This window comes from Sinocyclocheilus grahami, unplaced genomic scaffold, assembly GCF_001515645.1.
Source record: "Sinocyclocheilus grahami isolate Dianchi unplaced genomic scaffold, SAMN03320097.WGS_v1.1 scaffold576.1, whole genome shotgun sequence".
Classification (NCBI taxonomy): Eukaryota; Metazoa; Chordata; class Actinopteri; order Cypriniformes; family Cyprinidae; genus Sinocyclocheilus; species Sinocyclocheilus grahami.
This window is the reverse complement of record NW_015505755.1, coordinates 409,976-423,996: the sequence shown is the minus strand read 5'-3', so window position 1 is coordinate 423,996 and position 14,021 is coordinate 409,976. Positions and strand designations below refer to the sequence as shown.

The 14,021-nt window shown below is 35.6% G+C and overlaps 1 protein-coding gene across 1 annotated transcript in view; it reads right to left on the bottom strand.

The window, feature by feature from the left end:
- The window catches only part of LOC107556707 (DIS3 exosome endoribonuclease and 3'-5' exoribonuclease), a 22,581-nt gene extending 11,887 nt beyond the window's left edge, over positions 1–10,694 (bottom strand). The window contains exons 1-16 of the mRNA XM_016239882.1: positions 10,337–10,694; positions 8,751–8,908; positions 8,424–8,617; positions 7,552–7,625; positions 7,284–7,451; positions 5,091–5,252; positions 4,802–4,918; positions 3,598–3,735; positions 2,711–2,857; positions 2,495–2,611; positions 2,297–2,398; positions 1,829–1,893; positions 1,622–1,706; positions 1,404–1,531; positions 1,221–1,307; positions 892–1,048 (exon numbers count right to left, since the gene is read on the bottom strand). Coding sequence (XP_016095368.1) covers positions 892–1,048; positions 1,221–1,307; positions 1,404–1,531; positions 1,622–1,706; positions 1,829–1,893; positions 2,297–2,398; positions 2,495–2,611; positions 2,711–2,857; positions 3,598–3,735; positions 4,802–4,918; positions 5,091–5,252; positions 7,284–7,451; positions 7,552–7,625; positions 8,424–8,617; positions 8,751–8,908; positions 10,337–10,555 — 2,118 coding nt within the window. The 5' untranslated portion in view covers positions 10,556–10,694. The remainder of the gene's footprint in view (positions 1–891; positions 1,049–1,220; positions 1,308–1,403; positions 1,532–1,621; positions 1,707–1,828; positions 1,894–2,296; positions 2,399–2,494; positions 2,612–2,710; positions 2,858–3,597; positions 3,736–4,801; positions 4,919–5,090; positions 5,253–7,283; positions 7,452–7,551; positions 7,626–8,423; positions 8,618–8,750; positions 8,909–10,336) is intronic.
- Between the last annotated feature and the right edge of the window lie 3,327 nt (positions 10,695–14,021).

The following is a 14,021-nucleotide window of genomic DNA, read 5'->3' as shown; positions in this document are numbered from 1 at the left end:
GATTAGCTCCATAAACTGTACACGAATTCGTGATCGCCTCAGTCCCCTTTAAATTTCATATGAAAATGGTGGCAGACTTCAATCGGCTCCTCCCCGTCTTTCTGCGCGTTCTTTTTCAATCAGCAGACAGCAGCGGCGCAGAGCGAGAAACAGAGGACAAGGTGTGTGTTTAACGATAGATTGTTGTAATATCTGCATCTGTGCAGTTTTGTTCTTTGTCATAAATACGGTTTACAAAATAGCAATCGGTTGTAGCCTAAGTTTTCACTGCGTTCACCCCTCCTCACACCACAGCTGTTTCCTCCAGTGAAAACGAAGCTCATATGAACGCATACTGTATAAAACGATCATGTTGCCATTTTCTTTTTAAAATTTTACTTTCAATGTAATACATTTTTCAGTGCATGTGGCAAAGAGGTTTGCATACTTGCGCTAAGGAAAGAGGGTTGTACTATGTGTGTAGCCTACAGTAAACAGGTGTGTGTGTGTGTGTGTGTGTGTGTGTGAGAGAGAGAGAGAGAGATCATGAAGACTTGTATTTGGCTTACTCATTTATATGTTATACCTATCTATGCACTACTTCACTTTTTGGTATATAAATTTAGCATACCACCCCTATTAGTCAAACATATACATACACACATACATATATATATATATTTATTATACCTTCATTGGGGGCTGAGCCCCCCTAAAATTAAAATCCTAGAATCGCCCCGGTTAGTGGTATGATTTCCACAGCCAAAACCCTTCAGGAATCTGTTCAGTGAATTATTCAACATCAGAAAACATGATGTTGAACATCTCTTTTGCTCAGATACATCATGTTGTAGTTGCAAAATGTGGATTATATAAAAATGAAACATAAGAAACTTCATAGCTTCCACCCACCCTTGATTTTGCAGCCTTAATGAGGATGTCATAGTTTGATGGCGGTGGTGAAGGGTGTTTCCTCAGTAGAGCACATTCTGAGAACTCATCGTAGATCTTCTGTGCTACAGAGATATTCGCCAACAACATGAACTCCTCCACCATAGAATTAGTCTCCCTGGAGAAAAATGTAAGTTTAAACTTCTAGAATCCAGACAAAGACAGTTTGGGAAAAACTAATGGTATTATATTCCACCATACAATCAGCAGAAATAACAGAAAAGAAAAAAAAAATTCTCAAAACATTAACGTTTTAAAACCTTTGGCAGAAAGATGTATATAGCACTCACTTGAGTTCTTTGGACTGCATATCTATAGGGTCGTGTGTCTCGCTGTCGATATGGAAACGTACTTCGGGAGAGGAGAGGGTCAGCGCTCTGAAATTTTTTTATAATTTGTCAACGTAAAGACGGTTTCATGATCAAAGCTGTGTTTCAAAATGATTACATTTATTCTATTTAAAATGGAAATACCCTTTTGCAATCCTCCGGCCCTTTAAGATCTTGGCCAGTCTGTTAAGGCCCCGCAGGCTCTTCGTGATGTCATCCTTCATGGTGCTGTCATCAATCCTCATCTGAGCTTCGGCATATGTAAGGGAGGCCTTACGTGATAAAACAACAACACTTCCTTACAGTGCACATTCCATCATAAACCATCAGTTTAAATCCATTTTTGAAAATTAGATGCAAACCTTGGAGTTAATGATGCTCTTTGTGAAGTGAGCTTTGAGGATTTCAGCATTGTGGTTCATCTCCCAAATACAAGAGAACGCTAACCTGAGGGTGGAAGTGCTCATTAGACAGCGACGGTTTTAAATTGTTTACTATGTAAATACATAATAAAAAGGGTATACAAAGAGTAACCACTTGAGTAATAATAGTTATGCTAGAAAGCACACCTCTCGACATTGGACCGCAGAGAACACAAGTTGGAACTCAGAAGTTCAGGAACCATGTCAATTCTCTGTGAAAAGAAATGACAAAATTTACCATGCAAATTAAAAGAAAGTTATGCATAAAAAAAACACTACAAGATTAAAGGTTATTTTCAAAATGAGGAAATACAATTACTGTGGATAGATCATAATTTCAGCCATTAAAAAAAAAAAGTTTCTGCCGAAAAAGCAATAAATGTCATTTTCAGTTGAAAGGAGAAATAGGCCAAAAACTGACTATTAACAACAACAACTCTAATAGATTCTTCCCTACACAGCAAATTATTTTATTTATTAAATTGTTTAAGCCTACACTAGCATTCAAAAGTTTGGGGTTGGTAAGATTTTCAAATGTTTTTGAATGAAGTTAAAACAAGGCTGTGTTTATTTGATCATTATCATTCCATACATTACATTTCCACAAATAAGTACCTTTCCACAAAGGTAGACTGTAGTGCCTCTGCTTGCTGCCTCTTGATCTAGAGCATTTCCTGGCCGAATAAAATGGCTGACATCTGCAATGTGAACACCAACCTAAAACAAAAGCATACCACTCAATACAAAAACCCATTGGAATTGCACTAGTGCATTCTCTTTACCACTTGTGATAATTTATGCAAGCTGCTATACCTCCAAGTTTCCATTCTCCAATTCCCGACAGTGAAGAGTATCATCAATATCCGTACAGCCAGGAGGATCCACACTACACACGCAGAGGTGTCTAAGATCTGCTCTGACCTTCAAATCCTGCAGGAAAACAGATAAATATCAAGCTTTGAGCATTTCAACAATCACCATGAAACATTCCAACACAACAACGTCTTTCAAAATGCATGACTACACCACCTCCTCAGTAATACTCCAGGGCATCTTGGGTAGGAAGCTAAGAACAGCCTGAGAGAAGGGCTGATGAGGAACATCATGTTCTAGAAGAAGCACCTCTGTCTCAGTCTCTTTATCTCCAGCAGAGCCAAGGTTTTTCACAAAGTGACCCTGAGAGACATCGAGAAAAAGAATACTGTGACCTCAAAATGATCAGAGTGGAATCTCAGCATTCAGGCTTCCAGACTCATATTATGTTTAAAGGGGTCATATGATGCGATTTAAATTTTTCCTTTCTCTTTGGAGTGTTAAAAGAGGATGATATCGCTTTGTCATGCCTGGAGCTGATCCGTGCTGGTTGCCGAGGAAATACATCAACTTCGCGCTGTCGATCGCCGGATCGGCTTTCACCGTGGACGAAGCGGAGTCCAGCCCGGGGTCGTCACATGTGGTAAGGGACGTAACATTTCCGTCACGCGCTTGAGGAATTCGGCCAATCACAACGCACTGGATAGCTGGCCAATCAGAGCACACCTCGCTTTTTCAGACCGATGAGCTTTGTAAAAATCGACGCGTTTCAGAAAGGCGGGGCATAGAGGAGAAACAATAATGTACAGTATGTGGAAAATAATGTGTTTTTTTAAACCTTAAATCACAAACACATTTCATTACACCAAATACACAAAATAATGTTCTTTTTAGCAACATCACATTGACCCCTTTAAAACAGTCTTAATAAAAATTCAGAAAAGGTAGCTATTAATACACAATGAGCGTGATTGATTTATAATACTAAATTCAAGTCTGCATCAAAATACTGCAAAAAAAAAAGCATCTCTGAGGAAATCTGTTGCTTAAAACTTGTCGTCTTTTTTTTGTATAAATTAAGACCGTAAATCATTGACACTTACATTTGGGTATCTGGAGTTTTTAGGCCAGCCATCGATAGCAACCATAATCCTCTGTCTAACCAGATTGGCGGCTTGTCTGGTCTCAATACGAATCCGTGGGATTCGTCGGTCTGCTGGGGTGAAGAGGTGCCTTGTTGCCTGGTGTTGGAATTCAAAACAGCCAATTAATACAATACATCAGACAAACATATCGTAATTGTTCAAGAAACAGAGATTCTTAAAATGACTTAGCAGTCATGCATATAAAGAGCAAAATACAGTGATTATATTAACAATAACTGAATTATTCTTATACTGTGTGTTTAGCTCCTCAGCATTGTTCATACAGAGCTTCAGCTAGTTATTTCAGTCACACTACTGTATCTTATGCTCAGTGCTCACACATTTATTTGATCAAACCTTCAGTAAAAAACTATAAATATTGCAATATTACTTATTGTGATATACACTGCCTAGCCAAAAAAAGTCACCATACTGAAGAATTCAGGATTGGATCATTATTGCAGTGATTAACATGTTTCTGGTATGTTATACAGTGGGTATAGAAAAGAATCACTCCTCTTTAAAAGAATCACATTTTGTTGCACACACATGTACATATTCCAGGACGACTATTCTAAGATTCACCAGGCTTAATTTTTGAAATAGTGGTTTAGTGAGCTTGATTAATCATTTTCTTGTATGAATAGGCCACCACAGAGTCCTGAACTTAACTCTATTGAAATTCTTTGGGAAGTGATGGAGTCGACTTTGCAGAGTATTTCAACTCTCCCATTGTCATTATACAATCTCAAATCAAAATAGTTTCTTTCGTTCTGCTGCTTCATATCTTTGTGGAAATCATACTTTTTTCCAGGATTGTTTGATGAAGTTCAAATGCATTTAAGCATTCATTAAAAATAAAAATATTTTGTAACATTATAAATGTCTTTACTGTCACTTTTGATTAATTTAACATATCCTTGCTGAATAATAGTTTGTTTGTTTTTTTATAATGAAAGATCAGACTTTTAAATAGAAAAACCACTTGGCTATACAATCACCTTTTGCAATATTAGGCTTTGCATTTGCCAAGGAAAAAGTTTAAATCAGTTCTAAGCAGGACAAAGTCACTGTCAAGACTGCCAGCAACAGCACCAATAATGTCAAGCAAAATCAACAGACCTCAGTGACTGAAAACTAGCTAGTGGTGAAGCACTGTTACCTCTTTGATCATTGACTGTGAGAGCATCCCACAGAAAGGCCTCCAGTTCCTCTTTATAATGCCCACCACTCGTCCAGTGGGCTTGAGAACACTAGAGTCTGATGGTACACCCTTCAGCTACAACACAACAGCAAGAAGTCATCATACAGGTCATAAAAATACACAATATACTTTGCCAGAATGCACACAGCTTCCAAAACAGAGCCTTTTGGATTCAACTACACAGTGACTTTGGATACATTTGAGTAATTATATTAACAGTTAAATGAGCTTATGAGACTTATCTTACCTTATTTTCAGTCTCATCTTCCTCGGCATCTTCATCATTTGGACTATCATCCTGCAGCACAACAGATGATGGAGCAACCCAGCGTTCTTTGGGAAATAATTCAATAGCCACTACATCCTGATGAACAGCCCGGTTTAAATTCTGAAGGCCTTGAAGTAGAACCTGCCAGAACATGTGATGTTAACAGATTTTTCTGCTCACAAATGTTTTAAAATGAATAGTTTACCAAAAATGGTAATTCACTTAAAATCTACTCACCCTTAGGCCATCCAAGATTTAGCATTACATCACTTGCTCAGCAATGGATCCTCTGCAGTGAATTGAGCATCCAAACAGCTAATAAAAACATTACAATAATCCACACGACTAAAGTCCATCAATTAACATCTGCTGAATTGAAAAGCTGCGTGTTTTTAAGTAAAAATCCATCATAAAGATGTTTTTAACTTCAAATCTTTACTTCCAGCTACAATACAAGTCCTCTATCCATCATATTGCTTTCTCCAATGAAGGAAAAAGGAAGCATTATTATGGACTCATATTTTCAGCAAAATCAATGGTTTGAAGTAAAAAATGTTTTAAAGGGGTCATCGGATGGCCATTTTCCACATGTTGATATGATTCTTTAGGGTCTTAATGAAAAGTCTATAACATACTTTGGTTACAATTTCTCAATGGTAGTGTAAAAAGCACTTTTTTTACCCTGTCAAAATGAGCTCTGTTTTCAGCACGTCGTTCTAGTCCATGTTGCTTTAAATGCTAATGAGCTCTGCTGACCTCGCCCCTCTTTTCCATGGGGTGACGAGCAGACTATAAACTTCACTTCAGCCGCGAAACTGGCTAACTAGCACGTTATTAGGAAAGGCGATTTTCAGAGGTTCATAAAAACCCCTTATACTCCATCTGTAGATGAAGCTGGATCACGAATGATTCGCGCGAATATAGACGCATTTAGGCAGATCGGTGATTGGCGCACTCCTTTCAAAAACGAAAGTAATGTTAATCCTCTGCGTTAATCTTCAGCGGCTCAGATGTCGGGAGTAAATGCCGACTGCTATGTTCTTTATTACATCCAACAACAAAACACCTCAATCGCTTAATCTGAGACGTTCTTGTCTTCCCCTACACCGGAGTCGACACAATGGCGGACTGATGACAGCTCACTCAGGGCGTGTCAATCAACTATCGTGGGAGGGGCCTGTGCAGAACTACGTCATTCTGCGAGGAATCTCAGAACAGCCTGATTTGAGAAAGAGGATTTTAAAATAGGGATTTAAAAAAAACAACAACTGGGTGGATGTGTACACACACTTCCAACACACATTTATGTTCAAACAATTTTTTTAAGTTAATTTTGCATCCGATGACCCCTTTACTAATGGATTTGTTTCTTATAAACATGCAGCTTTTCGCTTCACAAGACATTAATTGATGACTAGAGTTATGTGGATTATTGTGATGTTTTTATCAGCTGTTTGGACTCTCATTCTGACAGCACCCATTCACTGCAGAGGATCCACTGGTGAGCAAGTGAGTGATGTAATGCCGAATTTCTCCAAATGAAGAAACAAACTCATCTATATTTTGGATGGCCTGAGGGTGAATAAGTTTTTATCTTTGGGTGAAAATACGTCGAAAACACAACAACAAAAAAAGATAGGTAACACTTTATTTTAAGGTGTCCTTGTTACACGTTACATGTACTTACTATTCTAATCACAATTAATTATGCATAATTACAAGTATGGGTGTGCAAAAAATAGAATGCGATTTTCATGCTCAACTCGTCAGTAAAGCTGGTTCTGTGATTAGTAGTAAATCTCCAGCACATGCTTTCAGATGGAGCGGCATTTACTACACAGAGCCGTAGATCACTGACAAGCTACACAAAATCATGTTCATAATCGGCAATGAATCGCCTGCGATTTTGAACACGATTTTGTGTAGCATTAGATTTTTTGCACAGCCCTAATTACAAGCAAGTAACCCTAAGCCAATCCCTAATCCTAACCATATAGTAAGTACATGTAGTTAATTAATATTACTCAGTACTTAAATGTATAACTACACTGTAACGAGGACACCTTCAAATAAAGTGTAACCAAATGAACTAATTATAGAAAAACAATAATCAGATATTTTATCAAATGAAAATAATCAATGACTTTTCTTTCTACATGCTAGCCTGCTTACCTCATTGATTTCCTCCCCCTCTCTATTTATGAAGACCTTGCCCTCCAGATAGTTATCTCTGTTGGCATGGAACGTGCCTTGAAGGAACATTCCGTTCTTAATGCCACTCTGAATCCTGGATAAGGGCAGATGCTCTGGAAACAGTAACTTACTGCCAGTGATTTCGTTCTATAATGAATCATAAAAGACATATCATAATATAATATAAAACTATGAAAAGATATATAAAACTCAAAGCTTTCTTGATCATCCATCATAGTGTACACACTTGATCATCAGGTTGTAATGCAAGTCTGTCCATGAGCTCAGGGTTGCCAATCAAGCTCTTGATATACTCTTCACCTACAAAAGGGAAGAACATACAATCAAAACCTGTATTAATTTTTGAAAATGTTAACATTTCACAATTATTGTAATATCCTTACACGAAGATCAACACTGTCAATTAAAAATTGCTAATTATGTTATAATATGTGAGAATGTGACACTACCGTTCAAAAGTTGGTAAGGTTTGGTAAGATTTGTTTTAATGTTTTTATGTTAATAGTTATATTGTGAAATATTATTACAATTTAAAATAACTCTTTTCTGTGTGAATATATTGTAAAATGTAATTTATTCCTGTAATGCAAAGCTGAATTTTTCAGCATCATTACTCCAGTCTTCAGTTCACATACTTCAGAAATCATTCTATTTTGCTGATTTGCCGCTCAAGAAATGTGTATTATTATAATCAATGGTGAAAACAGCTTTGTAACGTCATATCAGTGTGGAACCATAATGCATTTTTTTTCAGGATCCTTTGATGAAAAGAAAAGCATTTATTTTCAATAAAAAATATTTTGTAACATTATAAATGTCTTTACTGCTGTTGCTTAAGACATCCTTGCTGAATTAAAGTTTTTATTTTTTTTTTATTAAAAATATTGTCCCAAAGGTTTTGAATGGTAGTGTATAAAGGAAAAAAAATTAAGAATTATGCTCCCAAAGATGCAATTTGAACAATTCCTTCAAGACAACCCTAAACCAGCCCTAACTTTTCCACGACATTCTAATTTATTGAGATGCACCTTGTACTTCAAATTTCCACTGCAATGACAACAAGAACAATAAAAAGAGACAAAAATAAGTGTCTCTTACATCTGTACACAACCAGACCATACTGCTCTGCCTTCTCTTTATTGGCTCGATCATCGGTCAGCAGAACCACTTTCAGCGAACCACCATTGGTCTTTTTAGCAAGGTGATCTGTGTACCATTTAGCAGCGACACGGATGGCTCGATCATTACGATCATTAGCGGTTTCCCCTTGCTCTCGTTCAATGAATGTCTCCCTTAAAACAAAAATAAAAATGAGACAATGACAAGCATGGCCCTAACATAACGTCTGTGAAGATGTATTCAAGTCAAATCAAATGCATGTCACAGAGTTACTGTTAGGACAAACACAGCCTTTTACAGTGTTACCTGTGATGCTCATTAGTGAAGGTGTAGAAGTGCTTTTCCTTCTCATGAATAGCATCCTTGATTCTTTTGTAGACTGGGGCACTCCTGTGTCTGACCTCTTGTAAAACAATCTGAAGAATGATGACGTTCCTGATCAGAGGGTCCTCAAGGATGTCAATCTGTCAGAATTTAATACTTTATTTATTTATTTAGTCATTTAGCAGGCACTTTTATCCAAAGCGACTTACAAATGAGGACAATAAAAGCAGTCAAAACTAACAAAAGAGCAACAATATATAAGTGCAAATGACAAGTCTCGGTTAGCCTAACGCAGTACACGTAGCAAGGTATATATATATTATACATACACACAAAGAAAAACAAGTAGATAGAATAGAAAAAATAGAAAGCTAGTGTTTGTTTGTATTTTTTAAATAAAAAAAGATAAATATAGATAAAGTAGAATTAAAATAGAAAGTGCTAGAGTTAGAGGGTCAAATAAAGGTGGAACAGATGTGTTTTTAGTAGTTTCTTGAAGATGGTTAAGGACTGAGCTGCTCGGATTGATTTGGGCAGGTCATTCCACCAGGAGGGAACAGTTAATGAAAGAGTCTGTGAAAGTGATTTAGTGCCTTTTTGCGATGGCACAATAATATGCCGTTCACTTGCAGAACGCAAGCTTCTAGAGCGCACATAACTCTGAAGTAATGAATTTAGGTAAATGGGTGCAGAGCCAGTGGTGGTTTACCAATACCAAATCAATTTCGTCTCATTTAAGGCAAGTAACTACAGGCAACATCTTTGTGTATTCACGCACTGGACTGGCCAATTTTGAGATCTGGCTTTTCATAACATGTCTTCTTTCAGACTAGTGGAAAGAAAACATCCAAAATATACATTTAAGTGTTTATCTATTTGTGGCTGTATCGTTTAAATCAATGTCTTTTTAAAGGCTGTTTTTTTTTCTTCAGCAGCACTTTCATTCACCAGACTTTAAGTTTTACTCCTATCTTTACAGAAGGGTTTGTTCATATCCTTCACCTGATTTATAGAAGACCTTATTCCTAAAAATATGGTTCAAAATGATTTATTTTGGCTGTTGACAGTATTTTCTGATATATGGAGTGATAAAAAGAAAATGGTAAAAACCCCACTGTTATAACGTTTAACTCTACTGTTGTGGAAATATATGCAAATCGGTGCATATTTCATTACATAATATCTCATTTACATATTTAAACATATTTCAGAAAACACAAAATACAACAAAAATGTATTCATGTAATGTTGATATCTAATGTTTTTTATGATACAAAATAAATTATGAAAAAGCAAATTGTGGTCTTTGATTCGCATTTTTTGGGTCACCTACACTTAGAATGAAACCTTTAACTTGCCAATTTTTTTTTTAATGAACAGAAAACACTGCCTCTTTAATGTGTAATAATAGATCGGCGTTTAGTGATATGGCAACACTGTGACTAAACAAGACGTCCTCTAATTCTTTATTTTGAGAATCGTTTACAAAAAAACTGTCCATAACAAACACGCTTATTATAATAAACAGCTATTAATAAAAAAAATACAAATAAATAAAAAGCACATACCTGATGTAAAACCACATTGGTGTCTGGGATTAAATAGTGCGGAAATGAGCACAGGTTGCTCTCTATGCATGCGTGCTCTTGCAGCACAGGCGCTTCATCTTTACACTCCTTACAAACTTCACTTCCACACCAGATATCATCTCTGAGGTAATGTTCGCGCACTATCTTCAGCACTCCACCAGAGCGGGTCTTCTTCACAAATGTTTTGGATTTCAGCATGGTCCAAATAACCGTATGGACTGTGGTTTTGAGGAGCCGTTCTACCAAAACACACCACACAGTTAACCCACGTGCGTACGGTGCGCCAACTAAATATTATCCCGGGGTGAGTCAGAGACGGAAAGGTTCTGTGTCGTATTTTGAACAGCAAGGCAGTTAAAATGCACCTATAAAATGACACACAGTGTATTTGTTAGAACTACACACTATCGGGAGGCTCCAAAGGCCCCCAGTTTATATATATATATATATATATATATATATGTATATATAAACTAACTGGTCCCTTACCGTTCTAAACACTTTGAAAGCTATTAACTGGCCATTTTGAAGTTTTTAATGGGGTGGAGCTAGAGCTGAGTCGGTTTACCTTGATTCACCGCTAGAGGGCAGTAGAGCCCTTATTATCCATTATGAGGCGCGTCGATGTCTGTGGAAAGAGCTGAAAAGCTAATGTCATTTTAACACCATCATTCTACTTGTCCCAGTGTGTGTGTGTGTGTGTGTGTGTGTATGTTCACACACTGATTTGATTCTCTCAGTTTCAACAATTTATTTATAATTTAGTTCTTGGTAGGCCTAAATTTGCAATGAAGCTCTGCTGAAAGCTTACTGTGATGCCTCCTAAATGTGAACAATTTGAAACAATATTTAATGTAATTTAAAATTGTACATACATTTGAGTTTTTGTTTGGTTTATTACCATTTCAATTCTTTATAACCCTAACATGTTTTTTATTTCAAAATCATAATTCCCTTTTTATGGATGTAACAAAGACAAAATCACAATCGTTCCAAGTTTTCCCTGGCACCTCCTTAATACCCCTGCCTGTACACACAGGCCTAGTGAAAATTAGGCCTATACCTTAACCATAAAATAAATTACCTGCATGGTTCAACTAGAATCCTGAAATGTTAAACCAGCTCTCATCAGAAGCGTAACTAATTTGACTAGTAAGACATATGCAAGCTCTATTAATTACACCCAACATGGTTTATGCCATACTAGCTCATAATTCTATGATGATTAATGATCATAATTTGTTCAAACAAATTTTCTAAAATATGTTCTGTTTTGGACATCATGCACTTTGCGTAATGTTAATAACAGCCACGCATGTGGTAATTAAAATTAAAATTTGTTCATGAATTTGATACCTTGTTTTTTTTTTAAGATAAAGAGTTTTAAGATATGATTATCTGCATAAATATAAATATAATGCATGCTAATGAAATATTGGATTTATAAATATTTTCCATAACAGTTTTTTTAGAGCATTGCTGTCCTTCGATTTAGATATTTGTTTTGAGAACAGTGCATCGTGAAGGTGGATGGCTATGTTGAAAGTTTAAAGGGCTTAGTTGTAAAGTTGTAATGAGTTCACATCATCAGCATTCATATAATTATATTCTGATATACACATGAGTCAGAGCCCTAGATCACTAGAGGGCAGAATAAATGACTGAATGATCAACCAAAAGACTCAAATACACAAAAACAAAAGAATCAAATAATCACTAAACATTCGTATGACTGTGACTTGACTGAAGCTCAGCTGTATGTCATGTTTCAATTCAAATTTTGCAGTCTGCAGGCTCTTATAAGTGTGAGAGAAAATGTGTCAGTGTTTCGGTCGGTGTGTTTCCTCAGATCTCAGACAGATAGCTCAGGAATGAGCGTACAATCTTACCTATCCTATTCCAAAACTGTTTTCCTCTAACTCTCAGCAGAGCAAACAACTGCTTTATTCATGACTCACACAAAAGCCTTATATTGAAAATATGAAGAGTGCTTTACAGTGAACCACATGCTATGAGAAGAAGAGGAATTATTATGCTACTTTTCACTGTGCAATATACAAGACTAAAAAATATGCCGGCAATTCAATACTTTTCAGTGATTATGAAAATACATTTTACAGGAATAGGAAATGACCCATAATCCTATTTTGAAATGTAATATATGACATATATTGTCCTATATCAAGAGTGATATTGCCATATATTTTACCTATAAAGTTATATATAGTTTTCACATTATCTGCGTAGAGGAAGATATATATATATATATAATTTATACATGCAACTTCATTAAAACAATATACAAACAGATATTGTATGTTTATACACATTTTTGTAATACATTTCTTAAATCTTTTACATTTACTTATATAATATCAACATATTGGGAGGTTTTAGGATGGATATACATGTACATGATATTTATCCAAAAATGTACACATACACAAACATACAGTATTTGTATGGGCTAGATATATATATACAACTGTCACAATTTCTAATAGCTTTCATATATATTTCACTTCATATATATTTCATCATATATGGAAACATAATATATGTACACATTGCATGTGTGTATGTAATATGAACTTAAAATCTTACTGATTTAAAGTTCAAAAACAGGACAGATTTTACAGTATGGCATAATCATATCATTCAGAGTAATATAGTTAACATACGCAGCTGGGAAAATACCATTCAACCATGATATTACGTAATCACAAATATCCTTCTGTCTTCTGATTTTCAGAAACAAACATTATTGTTTAGGCTCATTCTCTGTAAAAGTGCTGGTCTGAGGTCTAGTGGTCTTTGCCACCAGCAGGTGCAGCGCTGCCTTGATCTCACACCCCTCATTTATGTTCCCTGGCCTTGGAGAATCAGATCCCCTTTGTCTTGACTCTTTTCACCCATCCTATACACAATGTACAAGCACTCCAGTTAAAATTGAGGGTCATTATGTATGGAAATAAGGCAAAAATGCCTGCTTAACAAGTTAATACACAAGTGTTTTTGTTACGGATGCTCTGTACTTTGATTCTGTGTGTACTGCAACATTATATGCAGTTGGCTTAAAAAAATGAATCAGTATTTCACCTAAATATAGAGACTTTTCCCTAGTTTTTTCCCCTTTAAGACAGAAGACATAATGCACACTGATATTTAATACAAATGCAGTGCTGATTCTTCTTTGCAATTAACCAAAAATAAAAAAAATAGATTAATAATAATTTAAATAAAATTTTAAAACAATATTTCATCAAAATGTAACACACTAAAGACTCAAATCAATGTTACAGTTTATTATTATTATTATTATGATTATTATTTTGTTAATTGCAAAGAATCACCACTGCATTTGAAATACAAAGAACATAAAATGAAAAGAAAAGTACATACAAACAGGTAGGCTCAACAGTAAGAAAGATACGATCATAGTCTTTAGACGTTTGTAAAAAAAAAAGTTAAAATATAAAATAGGCCAAATAAAAAGAACATAAAAAATAGGCTACTTGAAAAGGAGTAACGTCAATTTCAGGAAATGTTATGGCATATATGGGTACAATTAACATTTTTGCCCACTTTAGTGTTTACATTCAAGTCAGATTTGTATCAATAAATATGCTACGTATAAAACAAATCCCTTCATTTTCAACTCTAG